Source organism: Gossypium hirsutum, chromosome A06, assembly GCF_007990345.1.
Source record: "Gossypium hirsutum isolate 1008001.06 chromosome A06, Gossypium_hirsutum_v2.1, whole genome shotgun sequence".
Lineage (NCBI taxonomy): Eukaryota > Viridiplantae > Streptophyta > Magnoliopsida > Malvales > Malvaceae > Gossypium > Gossypium hirsutum.
In genome coordinates this window covers 125,502,871-125,518,105 of record NC_053429.1, presented here as the reverse complement: position 1 = coordinate 125,518,105, position 15,235 = coordinate 125,502,871, and the positions used below count along the sequence as shown (strand labels likewise).

At 31.0% G+C, this 15,235-nt stretch overlaps 1 protein-coding gene across 2 annotated transcripts; it reads left to right on the top strand.

Moving 5' to 3' along the window:
* Positions 1-1,703: 1,703 nt before the first annotated feature.
* LOC107934637 (lupeol synthase) lies at positions 1,704-13,135 on the top strand. Of its 2 annotated transcripts, XM_016867112.2 has the most exons (17): positions 1,704-1,895; positions 2,003-2,092; positions 2,237-2,434; positions 7,089-7,173; positions 7,625-7,791; positions 7,874-8,062; positions 8,170-8,283; positions 8,842-8,961; positions 9,056-9,178; positions 9,280-9,378; positions 9,693-9,749; positions 10,032-10,078; positions 10,714-10,857; positions 10,951-11,128; positions 11,586-11,666; positions 12,214-12,297; positions 12,788-13,135. In XM_016867112.2, exons 1-17 carry the CDS (start codon positions 1,704-1,706, stop codon positions 12,914-12,916), a joined length of 2,097 nt encoding a protein of 698 aa, XP_016722601.2. In that variant the 3' UTR covers positions 12,917-13,135. The 2 variants fall into 2 exon arrangements, with proteins under 2 accessions (XP_016722601.2, XP_040972181.1); XM_041116247.1 differs by lacking the exon at positions 1,704-1,895 and having other exon boundaries at positions 1,991-2,092.
* The last annotated feature ends 2,100 nt before the right edge of the window (positions 13,136-15,235 follow it).

The following is a 15,235-nucleotide window of genomic DNA, read 5'->3' as shown; positions in this document are numbered from 1 at the left end:
CCCACACCGATCAAATAAGTTGCAGGAAATTAGTTAATGTTGTAACAAATTTCATCTGTATGATAATACTATGGTGCTGAACAAAACACTAAAACTCATCATCTTGACTGCTGAGAGAGGCTGCATGTTTATATTTTTTGAGATTTTTGTGAACTGTACAATGTGTCTTTTGGGTTGATGGTGATAGTGACGGATGAGGAAGACATGTCGGAAGCTTGGGTAGGGTTTTATTCTGGACATAAAAAAAGGAGGTTTAAAATGAATATTTTTAAAAACTTCCAGAAATTTATTGCTAGCTGTAAACTGCAGGAGGATTAAAATGAATTAAATGCACTGGAATGTTTTCTTTGAAAAGCAAAAACAATTAAATGCATAAAAGCAAAAATAAACAAATAGAGGAACATCTGAATTTTCTGCGAGAATTATCAGCACAATTAAATTATATCTAAATTAGTTGGTTGATTATTTATTTATATCAATTTATAAAATAAAAAATTAAAGTTTAAAATATATTTTATTTTAAATTTTTATATATTTTTTACATTTTTACTTTTTAAATTTAAAATTTGAGGTTCAGTTGTTTCTACCATTAAATTTTTTTTATAAATACTGATTAGGATTTTTCTTAAAAATATCTATTCAAACTCATTATGATAAAATATTTTTTTTGTTGGACTTGTGTTTTTAAGAAAAAAAATGATGGCAGTATTTTGATTGAAATAGTTAATAGTTTTAACTATTTAGGCTAACTAGTGACATTATAAAAATAGATGGACCAAATTATGTTAAAAATTAAAATATATAAACTAAATCTCGAGTTTTAGTATAATTTGTGAGTCAAAATTAAAATTTGACTATTGTTTTTTATTGTAAAAGAAAAGGAATGCAAACCTAGAAGGAAAAAGAAATCACATTTCATTCTCTAATACTTCTAGAATATTTAAATGATATATAATAACGTAATATTTTAATAAAAATTAAAATATTAATTATTTAAACTAACTAATAATATTATAAAAATAATATCATCAAATTATGTTACAAATTAAAGTACAAAAATTATAATATAAAACTAAAATTCAACTATTTAACTAAAATATTAGAAAAGAACTTCATGTTGGGTGTGCCACTTGTCAACAAAGGACAAGAGGAAGTTCCTCTTGACCTTCCTTTTATATGAAGGTATATAGATAGACATTAATCTATTTTTCTAACTAAGACAATATTTAATGCTTTTCTTAACTTATATATTTTTATAGATATAATCAATTTTATAGTATTGGGTAATTATTTGATACGCAGGTGATGAAAATTTTTAATTTTTCATGTGGGGTTGAGACTTTATCACATGTTTAATCTATTTATTTACTTTTTTTAAGTACAACTTAAAGACACATAACAAAATTTTAATCTTATCTCTAATTTACCAAATAATTACTTGTATAGATTTATATTGAACACTAATTATAAGTTAATATCTAATAGAAAATACATCTGGATTTGTTGGTCTAAACTTAGGGATTAGGTTTTGAGAAATCCTAAGAATACTTGAGATAAATTGATTAAAAAAATCAGTTGTAGAAATTATGATATATATAATAGTAAAATGTCTCTTTCTTTTCATCTTCTCAATCAATTCACATACTAAAAATTGGATGAAAAATACCTAGAAAGACTCGTTATAGCTAAATCATGTATGTTGAATGCAGTTTCTAAGAGAAAAAAAGATGAAACAAACCATTCCCCAATCGAAGATAGAGGATGGTGAAGAAGTGACATATGAAGCTACAACTGCAGCAGTGAAGAGAAGTGCGCACTTATTTTCAGCTCTACAATCAATACATGGCCACTGGCCAGCTGAGAATGCTGGCCCCATGTTTTATTTTCCTCCTTTGGTCAGTCCTCTTATTCCTTTCCCTTTATTCATATTATATATATTATTTCTAATTTTCCTTGCATAAAATCACAAATTTTTATGCAAATCTTATCCTAATCTTTGCAGGTCATGTCATTATATATCACAGGACATCTCAATACTATTTTCTCTGCAGAACATCGCAATGAAATTCTCCGTTACATTTATTGTCATCAGGTTATAAATTTGATCTTGTTTTTTCTAAGTAAACAAAGGGTGTCTTTGTTCTTCATTTGAGTATATATAACATATGGTTTGGTGTATATGCATTAAACGGTGGACTAGTATTAATAAATATTAAAACTTGGATTTGAATGGCAGAATGAGGATGGAGGATGGGGATTATACATAGGGGGTCACAGCACCATGTTTTGCACAGCTCTCAACTACATTTGTATGCGTTTATTGGGAGTAGGACCTGATGGTGGCCTCAATAATGCTTGTGAGAGAGGCCGAAAATGGATTCTTGATCGTGGGGGTGTCACTACTATTTCTTCTTGGGGGAAGACTTGGCTTTCGGTATGTCATCTTTCTTCTTTTACAACAATATTTACCATCAAACTTAATTCTTTATATATATATGTTGAGAATAATTCAAAATAATATTGGTGGGATGTTTAGAAAATCTTGGTAGTATCTTGGTAGTTTCAGATTTTCTAGTTTGACTAAATAATTTGTTAGCTATTTTTATCTTAACTTAGTTTTCATGTAAGCCTATAAATATAGGCATTTATTCTTTGTTTTTTTACTCATTCAGAATTCATTAATAAGAGAGCAACTTTCCTACATATTATTCTATCTTTCTCACGTTTTATTCTCCAACAATTTTGGCATCGGAGCCAGGTTGGATCCTTTAGGCAATTGAGTGAAAGTGAGGTTTGGGTCCATTAGGGTCTTTGGGAAACACGAGAGAAAAGAGTGAGTGTTTTTGGAATGGCATCAGCTGGTTTTTCTTCCTCTCAACCACTCATACTCATTTTCAATGGTGAGAAATATGAGTGGTGGAGCATCAAGGTGAGGACATTGCTCAAATCGCAAGAGCTATGGGACTTGGTGGAGTACGGGTTCGTTGACATACTTGAACCTGATGAAGAAGAAGATAGGAGGTTGAAAGAAGTCAGGAAAAATGATGCTAAGGCATTGTTCATTATCCAGCAAGCAGTTCATGACTCTATTTTCTCTCGAATTGCAGCAGCAACCACATCGAATGAAGCATGGTCAATCTTGCAGAAAGAATATCAAGGTGATTCAAGAGTCATAGTAGTGAAATTACAATCACTACGACGTGATTTTGAGACCTTAATGATGAAGAATGGTGAATCAATTGCTGATTTTTTGTCACGAACAAGGACAATAGTCGGTCAATTGCGCTCCTATGGTGAGAAAATTTCAGACGAGACAATTGTAGCAAAAGTCTTGCGAAGCTTAACGACAAAATTTGATCATGTTGTGGCTGCTATAGAAGAGTCCAAAGATCTGTCAGTTCTTTCCGTTGATGAACTGATGGGATCTCTTCAATCTCATGAGGCGAGAATCAATAGATCAGCAGAAAGGAGTGAAGAGAATAGTGAAGAGAAGGCATTTCAAGTGAAAGGTGACAATAACCGTTCAACAAATAGAGGACGAGGAAGAGGAGGATTTCGTAGAGGTCGTAGCGGTGGCTATGGCAGAAGCAGAGGCAAAGGAAGGTATGATGGACAAAGGCAATCGAATGAGCAAGGTAACACAAAAAATGGCATTCAATGTTACCATTGCAATAGATATGGGCATGTAAAAGCTGATTGTTGGTATAAAGATCAAAAAATGAATTTTGCATCAGAAAGTGAGGAAGAAAACAAGCTTTTTATGGCTTGTATTGATACTAACCATAAGTCAAGTGATTGGTGGTTTGTGGACAGCGGTTGTTCGAATCACATGACGGGTACCAAATCCTTATTCAAGGAGCTCGACGAGTCACAAAAGCTAAAGGTGCAACTTGGAAACAAAAGGGAGATGCAAGTTGAAGGAAAAGGCACAGTGAAAATCGTTAATAGCCATGGAGAAGGAAAAATGTTGGACAATGTTCAGTTTGTTCCTGATTTAGGATACAATTTATTGAGTGTTGGACAACTAATGGCTGGTGGATATGCTGTCGTATTTGATGATGGTGCATGTATCATCAAAAACAAAAAATCAGGCAAACGAGTCCATGTCAACATGACACCAAACAAGATGTTTCCGTTGGATGTTTCAAACATGGAGAACTTTGTTCTTGCTGCAAGTACAAAGGATGACTCGAAGCTATGGCATTTGAGGTATGGTCATCTCAATATTAAAGGCCTGAAATTACTGAGTGATAAAGGTATGGTTCTTGGACTACCGAAAATTGTCTCTCTTGATTTATGTGAGGGGTGCATTTATGGAAAGCAAACTAGGAAGCCATTTCCTGTTGGAAAAGCATGGAGAGCTACTGAATGTTTAGAATTAATTCATGCTGATCTATGTGGTCCTATGCAAACCGAGTCCTTGGGTGGGAGCCGTTACTTCTTGCTGTTTACTGATGATTATAGTCGCATGAGCTGGGTGTATTTTTTGGAAAACAAGTCAGAAACTTTTGAAAAGTTCCAGAAATTCAAGGTTATGGTGGAGAATCAAAGTGGCTGCCATATCAAAGTTCTTCGCACAGATCGAGGTGGAGAGTTCATGTCCAAAGAGTTTAATATGTTTTGTGAGGACAGTGGCATCCATAGGGAGTTAACAATTCCTTACACTCCTGAGCAGAACGGTGTCGCTGAGCGGAAGAACCGAACGGTTGTGGAGATGGCAAGAAGCATGTTACAAGCGAAGGGACTCTCAAATCAGTTTTGGGCGGAAGCTGTGGCAACATCTGTCTATCTACTGAATCTCTCACCAACAAGGGCTGTCATGAATAAAACTCCATATGAAGCTTGGTGTGGTAGGAAACCTAATGTAAGTCATTTAAGAATTTTTGGGTGTGTTGCATACGCTTTATTAAATTCTCATGCTCGTAAAAAGCTTGATGAAAAGTCTGAAAAATGCATTTTCATTGGTTATTGTACTCAATCCAAAGCATATAGATTGTATAACCCTCATAGTGGAAAATTTACAAGTAGAAGAGATGTAGTGTTTGATGAAAATGCAAGCTGGGATATGAGTGTAGAACAGGTACAACAGGAGATTTCTTTTCCCATCAAAGATTCTATAGATAAAAAGGAGGAGCCTGCACCAGCAATATCTACAACACTTAAAGAATCTTCTGACGAGCCAATTCCACTAAGGAGATCAACAAGGGTCAAAAAGCCAAATCTGAAATATGCTGATGACACTTATGCATCCTGCCAATTTGCCCTAGCCGTTTCAGATCCTCAGTATTATGAAGAAGTTGCTGATAAGGAAGAATGGAAAAAGGCAATGATGGAGGAGATACAATCCATCGAAAAGAATAGAACTTGGGAGATGGTCGACTTGCCGGAAGATAAAAATGCAATTGGTTTGAAGTGGGTGTTCAAGACAAAATTCGGTGCAGATGGAAGCATTCAAAAGCACAAAGCTCGTCTTGTAGCGAAAGGTTATGCACAGCAATATGGTATTGATTTCGAAGAAACTTTCTCTCCAGTAGCTCGGTTCGAAACGGTGAGGCTTGTTCTAGCAATAGCTGCACAATTGCAATGGCCTGTTTACCAGTTTGATGCCAAATCAGCGTTCCTCAATGGAGATCTACAAGAGGAAGTTTACGTAACACAACCAGAAGGTTTCATAGAGAAGGGAAATGAAACAAAAGTTTACAAGCTGAAAAAGGCATTGTACGGATTGAAGCAGGCCCCTCGAGCATGGTACAACAAGATCGATGGGTATTTTCAGAAGAAAGGGTACATGAGAAGTGAGAACGAGCCCACCTTGTACGTGAAAAAGGAAGGTAAAAATGATTTCATCATTGTTTGTCTTTACGTTGATGATATCATTTATACTAGTTCCTCTAACTTACTTGTTGATGAATTTAAGTCTCAAATGATGAATGAATTTGAGATGTCCGATATGGGTTTATTGCATTATTTCCTCGGTCTTGAAATTCATCAAGCTGATGATGGAATTTTTATCTCACAAAGGAAATATGCCAAGGATCTTCTCAGTAAATTTAGTATGCTTAATTGCAAGCCTGCAGCTACACCCATGAATATCAATGAAAAATTGCAGCAAGAGGATGGAGAAGAAATGGTAGATGCAAGGAGGTTTAGAAGCTTGGTTGGAGGTTTAATCTATTTGACTCACACTAGACCCGATATTGCATTTCCTGTTGGTGTTATTTCCAGGTTTATGCAGCAACCTTCAAAGGTTCATTATGGAGCAGCAAAACGAGTCTTGCGATACATTGCTGGAACTTCGGAGTATGGCATATGGTACTCAAAAACTTTAGATTTCAGATTGTGTGGGTTCACAGCAAGTGATTGGGCAAGTTCTCTAGATGATAGAAGAAGTGTATCAGCATTTGTTTTTACTCTAGGTTCTGGGGCGATCACATGGAGTTCTAAGAAGCAAGCTACAACAGCATTGTCAACCTCAGAGGCTGAATATGTAGCAGCAACTGCAACAGCTTGTCAAGCCATTTGGCTAAGGAGAATGTTAACCGATCTCCAACAAGAACAGAAATGTGCAACTACCATATTTTGTGACAACAAATCCACTATCTCTATGACAAAGAATCCAACATTTCATAGTAGAACAAAGCACATAGATATTCGTTATCATTTCATTCGAGATTTGGTAGCAAAAGAGGAGATATCTTTGGAATATTGCAACACTGAAGAGCAGCTGGCAGATATGTTAACAAAAGCATTATCAAAAGAGAAGTTTTGCTATTTTAGAAGTTTACTTGGTGTCTGCAACTTTGAATTAAGGGGGAGTGTTGAGAATAATTCAAAATAATATTGGTGGGATGTTTAGAAAATCTTGGTAGTATCTTGGTAGTTTCAGATTTTCTAGTTTGACTAAATAATTTGTTAGCTATTTTTATCTTAACTTAGTTTTCATGTAAGCCTATAAATATAGGCATTTATTCTTTGTTTTTTTACTCATTCAGAATTCATTAATAAGAGAGCAACTTTCCTACATATTATTCTATCTTTCTCACGTTTTATTCTCCAACAATATATATTTCTATTTAGTTTGGTTGTAGATACTGGGTGTTCATGAATGGTCAGGCTGCCATCCAATGCCCCCGGAGTTTTGGCTCTTTCCTGCTTATTTTCCCGTTCATCCAGGTTTACATTATTTATTTGTTTGTGATTAATTCAAAATATGTATAATATATATTGACTGTCGGGGACAAATCTAGGGGTGGCAGGGCCCCCGCCCCCATTCAAATGGAATATTTTCATCTTTTAAAATTTTTAAAATTTTAAATTAATAAAGGTAAAATTATATTTTGGTATCCTTAAAAATGATAAAATTTTAATTTAATCCTTTAAAAATTATATTATTACTATCGTAAAAATTACAATTTAATTTCGGTCCTAAAATATTTAGAGGTTACCCTTGTTGACTGTATATTGTTTAATTGGATTAGATTATTTTAAGTACTAAAATTTTAGAATTTGGATAATTTCAATATTGATTTATTTTAGATTTAATTATTTAGATATTAAATCAGAACGCAAGATAAGATGCGTCGAGTTTATCATACGTATTAATGACGATGATATTATAATGCAGCAAAGATGTTTTGTTACTGCCGATTAACGTACATGCCAATGTCGTATTTGTATGGAAGAAAATTTGTGGGTCCAATCACACCTCTAATTTCACAATTAAGAGAAGAAATCCACATTGAACCATATAATGAAATTGATTGGAGTACAAAGCGACATTTATGTGCAAAGGTAAAATTTATAATCATAATGTTTGATACAATATTTATAGTTAAAATGTAAATGAAAAAAATGTTGTATACATTGCATGCAGGAAGATCTTCATTACCCTCATACATGGCTTCAAATATTGCTTTGGGATAGTCTTTACATATTTTCAGAGCCTCTCCTTAATTGTTGGCCCTTTAATAAGTTACGAGAAAAAGCTCTTAAAGTAACAATGGATCTCATTCATTATGAAGACGAAAGCAGTAAATATATTACTATTGGATGTGTGGAAAAGGTAACCCAATTCAATTAGAATAGATTTTGAATATTTTTGAATATTTTATATATATATAGTGATTGTTAATTATTTAACTAATTAAAATTTGATAATACATTGGGCAGCCTTTATGTATGCTAGCTTGTTGGGTTGAAGATCCAAATGGAATTCACTTCAAGAAGCATCTTTCTAGGGTTGATGACTATGTTTGGGTTGGAGAAGATGGAATAAAGATGCAGGTTTGCTAATTATAAAAACACTGTAAATAAACTTTCCATATTTAATTAATTTCTCTCTAAAAATAATTAAAGTAATTTAGTCCCTATTAATTTCGAGAATCAACAATTAAGAACAATTAATCACAATATTAATGTTTTTGTTAATTGTACATATTTTTGTTGGTATAATGACAACTTTAACTCTTAAAATTTAGCAATTTTTGAAAGTGAGCAACTAAAGATAATTAATCATGGTTTCAATGTTTCTTGTCAATTGTACATAATTTTGATCGGTATGATAACAAATTTATCCCTCGAAATTTATATATTTGGCATAAAATGTTGTCAGGATGTGTAAATGTTGCGGGCTAAATTTGTTATTATACCAATAGAATATTTGTACAATTGACGAAAAATATTAAAGTTTTGATTAATTATCCTTAGTTGTTCATTTTCGAAATTGATCAAACTTAATTTATTTTGAATTTTTTTTTAAAAAGAATCAATTTACTTAATATTAAAATTAAAAGAAATCATAGAGATCTTTTTACTGTATATTTTCAATATTTCACCCTGCAGAGCTTTGGAAGTCAAGTTTGGGATGCTAGTCTGGTTCTCCAAGCTATGCTTGCTAGCAATTTATCTAATGAAATTGGACCTACATTGATGAAGGGGCATAGTTTCTTAAAGAACTCACAGGTTTAATGTTTAGGTTTCTTATTCACCTCTATTTTAATTTCTCCAACCTTCTACTTAGAATTGATGGTTGAAAGATTTGGTTGAAAATTTTAAGGTTAGGGATGATCCTCCAGGAGATTTTAAAAAAATATTTAGACACATTTCTAAAGGATTATGGACGTTCTCTGATCGTGATCATGGATGGCAAGTTTCTGATTGTACTGCAGAAAGTTTAAAGGTAATTTTGTTTTAATTACAATTAAACACAATGCATTTTGATTTTGAAACAAATTTGCAATTGGAAATTATTGCTTAAAAGCCTGTTAATTGTTTTTGCAGTGTTGCCTATATTTTTCAATGATGGCACCTGAAATGGTAGGTGAGAAAATGGAAAGAGAGCATGTCTATGATGCTGTCAATGTTCTTCTATCTTTACAGGTATAGATTGTAATCCAAATACTGACGGAACTAGAAAATTATTTTAGAGAACTAGAAATAAATAATAAATTTTGCAAGATAAAATATGATTTTACCATCATATTAATTTATGATTTGACAAAATTGAAAGAGTTTTTATAGTAAATTTATCATTTTTCGAGGCCAAAACTCATACCTACCCGCTGAATACCAATAATTAATTAGTACATATCATATCATATAATAAAGATATATTAATGTCAAATTATTTTAATTTGTCCTTATATGATAAACATCTTGGTCTTAAGTATATTCTATGATACAAATTATTGCAGAGCAAAAATGGAGGTTTTTCAGCTTGGGAACCAGTAGGAGGTGGATTCTGGTGGGAGGTAATAATTAATTTAATATTTGTACCAATTTTTTAGAAAGTCGAAGGCAGAAAATTATTTTAGAGATAAAAAATAAATGATGAAATCTTAAAGACTAGAATATAAATTTATTATTATATTAATTTGTGATTTCATTAAATTTTTAAGAAATATATATCTGAGTTAGCATTTTTAAGAGGCCAACATCACTGCTTGCACTTGTCTTTACTCAGGTGCATGTGTGTATGTAAATTTATTACCAATTAACTAAGAGCAATTCTTCACCTTGAATTATCTTTTCAGTGGTTAAATCCAGTTGAGTTTCTTGAGGATCTAGTCAAAGAGTATGAGTAAGATTCTTTTTTCTTTTCCTTTTATTTGGTGAAAAGAGCCATTTAGTTTTCTTAATTTTAATATTGAACAAATTGAATTTTTAAAAAAAAAATTAGAGTAATCTAATCTCTACAATTTTGAAAGTGAGTAATTAAAGATAACTAATCACGGTGTTAATGTCTTTAGTCAATTATGTAAAAATCTGATTGGTATAATAACAAAATTTAACCATCGATATTTATATATTTTGTTAATTTGATCTTAATTTTAAAAAATTCAACAAATTTAGTATCAATATTTACACATTTACAAAAAAGGATCACAAGTTAAGTTTGTTAAATCATGATCAAATTGATACAATGTGTAAATTATGAGAGCTAAATTTGTTATTATATCAGTAAAATTGATGTAAAATTGATGAAAAATATTAACGCTGTGATTAATTATCTTTAATTGCTCACTTTCAAAATTGATAGGGATTAAATTACTCCGATTTTTTAAGAGAGACCAATTTACTCAATATCGAAATTGAGAGGGACTGGAGAAGTATTTTTTACCAATTAATTTCATTAGCCATTCAATGTAATTGGAAACCCGTTTATATATTTTTAAAATCAATGAAAACAAAAGAAAAAGAAATTGTAAACTCCAGGTATGTGGAGTGCTCTTCAGCTTCAATCCAGGCACTAGTTCTTTTCAACAAATTGTACCCAGGGCGTAGAGAACAAGATATTGAAATTTCCATCAGAAAAGCTGCAAAGTACATTGAAGATATACAATATCCTGATGGTTCTTGGTAAGGACTTAATAAGGCCTTTGCATTTCTTCAAAACATGAAATTTGATGGGATGGATATATAATTCCTATATATCTGTGTGTGCGTGTGTAGGTATGGAAATTGGGGAATTTGCTTCATTTATGGGACATGGTTTGCACTATCAGGTCTTACAGCTGCTGGGAAGAACTTCGAAAATTGCTTGGCTATTAGGAAAGGAGTTGATTTTTTGCTTAAAACCCAAAGAGAAGATGGTGGTTGGGGAGAGAGTCACCTTTCTTGTCCCAATAAGGTAATTAATATTTAATATAAATTTCCTTTTTGTTCATATGGTGAAATTATCTATTAGTCCCTGTATTTGTATAAAATTTGAGATTTTATCCTCTTACTTTTACAATTTAAAATCCTAGTCCAATCATTATCGTTGTTGCCAATTTATGCCAAAATTTATTAATTTAACATGTTTATTTTCTGTCGATCATATGTCACATCATTGAGGATAGACTAATCAAAATTTTAAGTTGAAAAATTTTGACAAAAAAATACTTGTGATTTTAATTATTAGACTGAATTTTTTTTACTTAACTAGACTGAAATTTTTAAATAAAAAAAATTGAGATTTAATTTGTAGCATTTTAAATATAGGGATAAAACCTCAAATTTTGTCAAAATATAGGGACGAACAATATATTTTTACTTTCATATATATTTAATTATATAAATACTTTTTTTATCCTTGTTGATAAAAGGTATACACACCCATCGAAGGAAAAGAATCGAATTTGGTAAATACTGCACAGGCTTTGATGGGTTTAATTATTAGTGGTCAGGTATGCTCTGCTTACAATTGTCAATTTATATTATAATCCTAATGTGCCCAAATAAAGAAAGGCTTATACATTATTTTTAATTTGATTATTATTATCTTTTTAATTAAATTTGGCCTCAATCTTTTAAAATAAAAGTTGAATTTGACCATCAATATTTCAAAAACAGTTGAATTATTTTTTTTAACAAAAATATTGATTAAAATATTAAATTTTTAAACATAACAACTAGCATTGCAATTCAATTCGCATATACTCCATGCTATTTAAAAAAAAATGAACTTTTTATATACTTTTTTGAATTTAGATTTTTTTTATCTTTTCAAATATTTTTATAAATTTTAAATTATTTGTTAGCCTGACATATAAGATAAATGATATTATGTCAACATGAAATAAATATTAACTACCATGTCAACATCATTAACAAATTAATGTTTGAAGGTGAAATTTGGCATTATTCCAAAACTATATATATATTCTAACCTTAAATTTATTGCTACGTTGATTTTCTTTATCACTATACATATACCCATATGTTACTAAATAGGCTGAGAGGGATCCTACTCCTTTGCATCGAGCTGCAAAGTTGTTGATAAATTCTCAGCTACCAAATGGTGATTTTCCCCAGCAGGTAAGTTTCTTTATGTATACACCATTAAGAGAAAAGGGAAAGGAAATGGGATAAAAGTGATAACCATGCTTTTGTATTAAGAGTTAGATTATATTTTGCCTTGTTATTAAAAAAAAAAGTAAGTTAGTCTTTATATATTAGATCAAAGAATAAACTGATCTTGCTGTTATAAATTTCATCTATTTCTATTATTAAAAATTGGTCCCTGTAAGTTAGAATGAAATATACATGGCATGTAATTGTTTAGTTATTTTATCAGCCACGTCAGTTTTTAACAGCAGAAATTGATAAAACTTTTAACAATAAAGGAACAATTTGTTCTTTGGTCTAATCTATAGAAATTAATTTATCTATTTTTTGAGTAACTGGAACAAAATATAATCTGACTCTTAATACAAAGACTTTCATAATACTATTACTAGGAAATATATATGTATATATATAATATTTTTGTGATGATTTAATTTTTGGATCAAATGAAAAATGGCAGGGACTAGCTGGAGTTTTCATGAGGAACTGTATGCTACACTATGCATTATATAGGAACATTTTCCCACTGTGGGCTTTGGCTGAGTATCGCAACCATGTTTCACCTTCAAAATATGTATCTTTTGAATAAAAAAAAATCTATAAGAATATTATATATAATAAAATGTGTGAGTATTTAGTACATTAATAGTGTATTTTTTTTATTTCACACATAGTCTTAAAAATTGACATGTATTTCGTTTTTTTAAATATTTTTTTAATATTTTACTATATCTTATAGGACACTTGTCAACCTGACAATGTACCAAATAATTTTTCTAATAAAATAGTACAATATATATAATTTTTACATTTTCATTGTATTTTAGTTTATTTCATCTTTGACTTTTATAAATATTTTAGTAAGCTTAATCTCCCTTATTGATCTCTGATATTTCAAATTCTATTTCTGCAAAATGATAAGATTGTCAAGGCTACTTAGAAGTATGAGAAGATGCCTCTTGAGCTGAAGTTCTCCTACAAGTAGGCTTAGCTATGATATTTTAAAAAATATGAGTAGTTCAATTAAAACATTCCTAATTCATTAGTATAGTTTGCTATGATATTATCTATGCACTAATGAGCCAATAAAGGTTAGCAGCCTTCCACATGCTAGGAGTAGCAACTCTAGTACTATCAAATGAAATTGGAGGGGCGTATTGGTTAGGGTTTCATAATTAATTATTTATCCTTCTTTTAGAAGATTTGGTTATTCAAAAATAGATAGGAACAGTAGAGATTTATTAATAATTTTAGATAAATTAGTTAAGTTATTTTTAATTGGGTTGGGTGATTTAGATTAATTTGATGTTCAAATGCAAAAAAAACCCCTCTAATTTAGCCATGGCTACTAAACTTGCTAGAGCTTGAGTTCAAACACCAAATGCTACATGCTAAAAATACCTATAAAGGTAACGAGGCTAGGGATATGTTAAGGGGAACTACTAAAGCATATTCAATAAACTAATCTACCCCTTTTATTAAAAAATATCAAGGAAAGAAATGCAGAGAGAAGGGAGAAGGGCTTATTTATAATTGTGATGAACCATATTCTGCTAGACATCAATGTAAATGATTCGGGTCTAAATTTTTAAGAGTTGTTCGTAAAAAGAATTTAACATTTATAAAAGCACTTGAATAAAGGCTTTTTACGTTTTTAACTTAATTTGTAATTAAAATTAGGTGAATGCTAGCATGTTTAGAATAAAATACATAATAGATAAATCAAATATTGCTTAAAAAATGTAATAAAAACATAATTTGAAATTTGATATACAATATTTAAGAAGTCCGTACTTTAAAATAGATTTGACCCTTATTTAACCATTTTGAAAGGTTTGACTTTCATTTAAGCATTTTTGTAAATGTTAAACCCTTTACATAATGATTTTGAAAAGTTTAATTCTTATATGAACAATCCTTAAAAAGGATGGACCCAATTTGAACATTTAACCAACGTAAAACTAGAAACTGAAACTATGAAAGAACTAGGTTGAGTAAATCTACAAGATTCTGACTTCAACCTTGAGGACAAGCCTTTTCTCCATGGAGTAATGTTGGGGATTTGGTTCTAATTAATTTGATTGGTTTTAATGCAAGTTGATTATGAATCTTAAAATTTCCTTAATAGTTTAAATAAAACTTTCCCGATTAATTATATCCAAAAGAGCATAGAATGCACGTTATAATTTGTCCTTAAAATGATAAATATCTTGTTTTAAGTTTGTTCTAATGATTGCAGAGTAAAAATGGTGGTTTCTCAGGTTGGGAGCCAGCAGGAGGTGGATTCTGGTGGGAGGTAATAACTATTTCAATATTTGGATTAGTCTTTATATACATGTCATTACATTTGCTATCAATAACTTTCACCTTAAATTATTTTTTTAGTGGCTGAATCCAGTCGAGTTTCTAGAGGATCTAGTTAAAGAACATGAGTAAAAAGCTCATCTTTTCCGTTAATAAATTTCATTAATTATCTAATGTAAAAGAAACCAATTTATAAAATTATATATTAATGAAAGGAGAGAAAAAAAACAAAAGTAAACTCCAGGTATGTAGAGTGCACTTCATCTTCAATCCAGGCACTAGTTCTTTTCAAGAAATTATACCCAGGGCATAGAGAACAAGAGATTGAAATTTGCATCAGAAAAGCTGCAAAGTTCATGGAAGATTATACAATACCCTGATGGTTCTTGGTAAGTACATAATAAGGCCTTTTCATTTCTTCAAAGCATGAATTTGATGGGATTTCTCCATAACATTGACAAACATAAAATACAACTATATATAGGTACGGATGTTGGGGAATATGCTTCTTTTATGGGACATGGTTTGCACTCTTAGGTCTTAAAGCTGCTGGGAAGAACTTCGAAAATTGCTTGGCTATTCGGAAAGGAGTTGATTTTTTGCT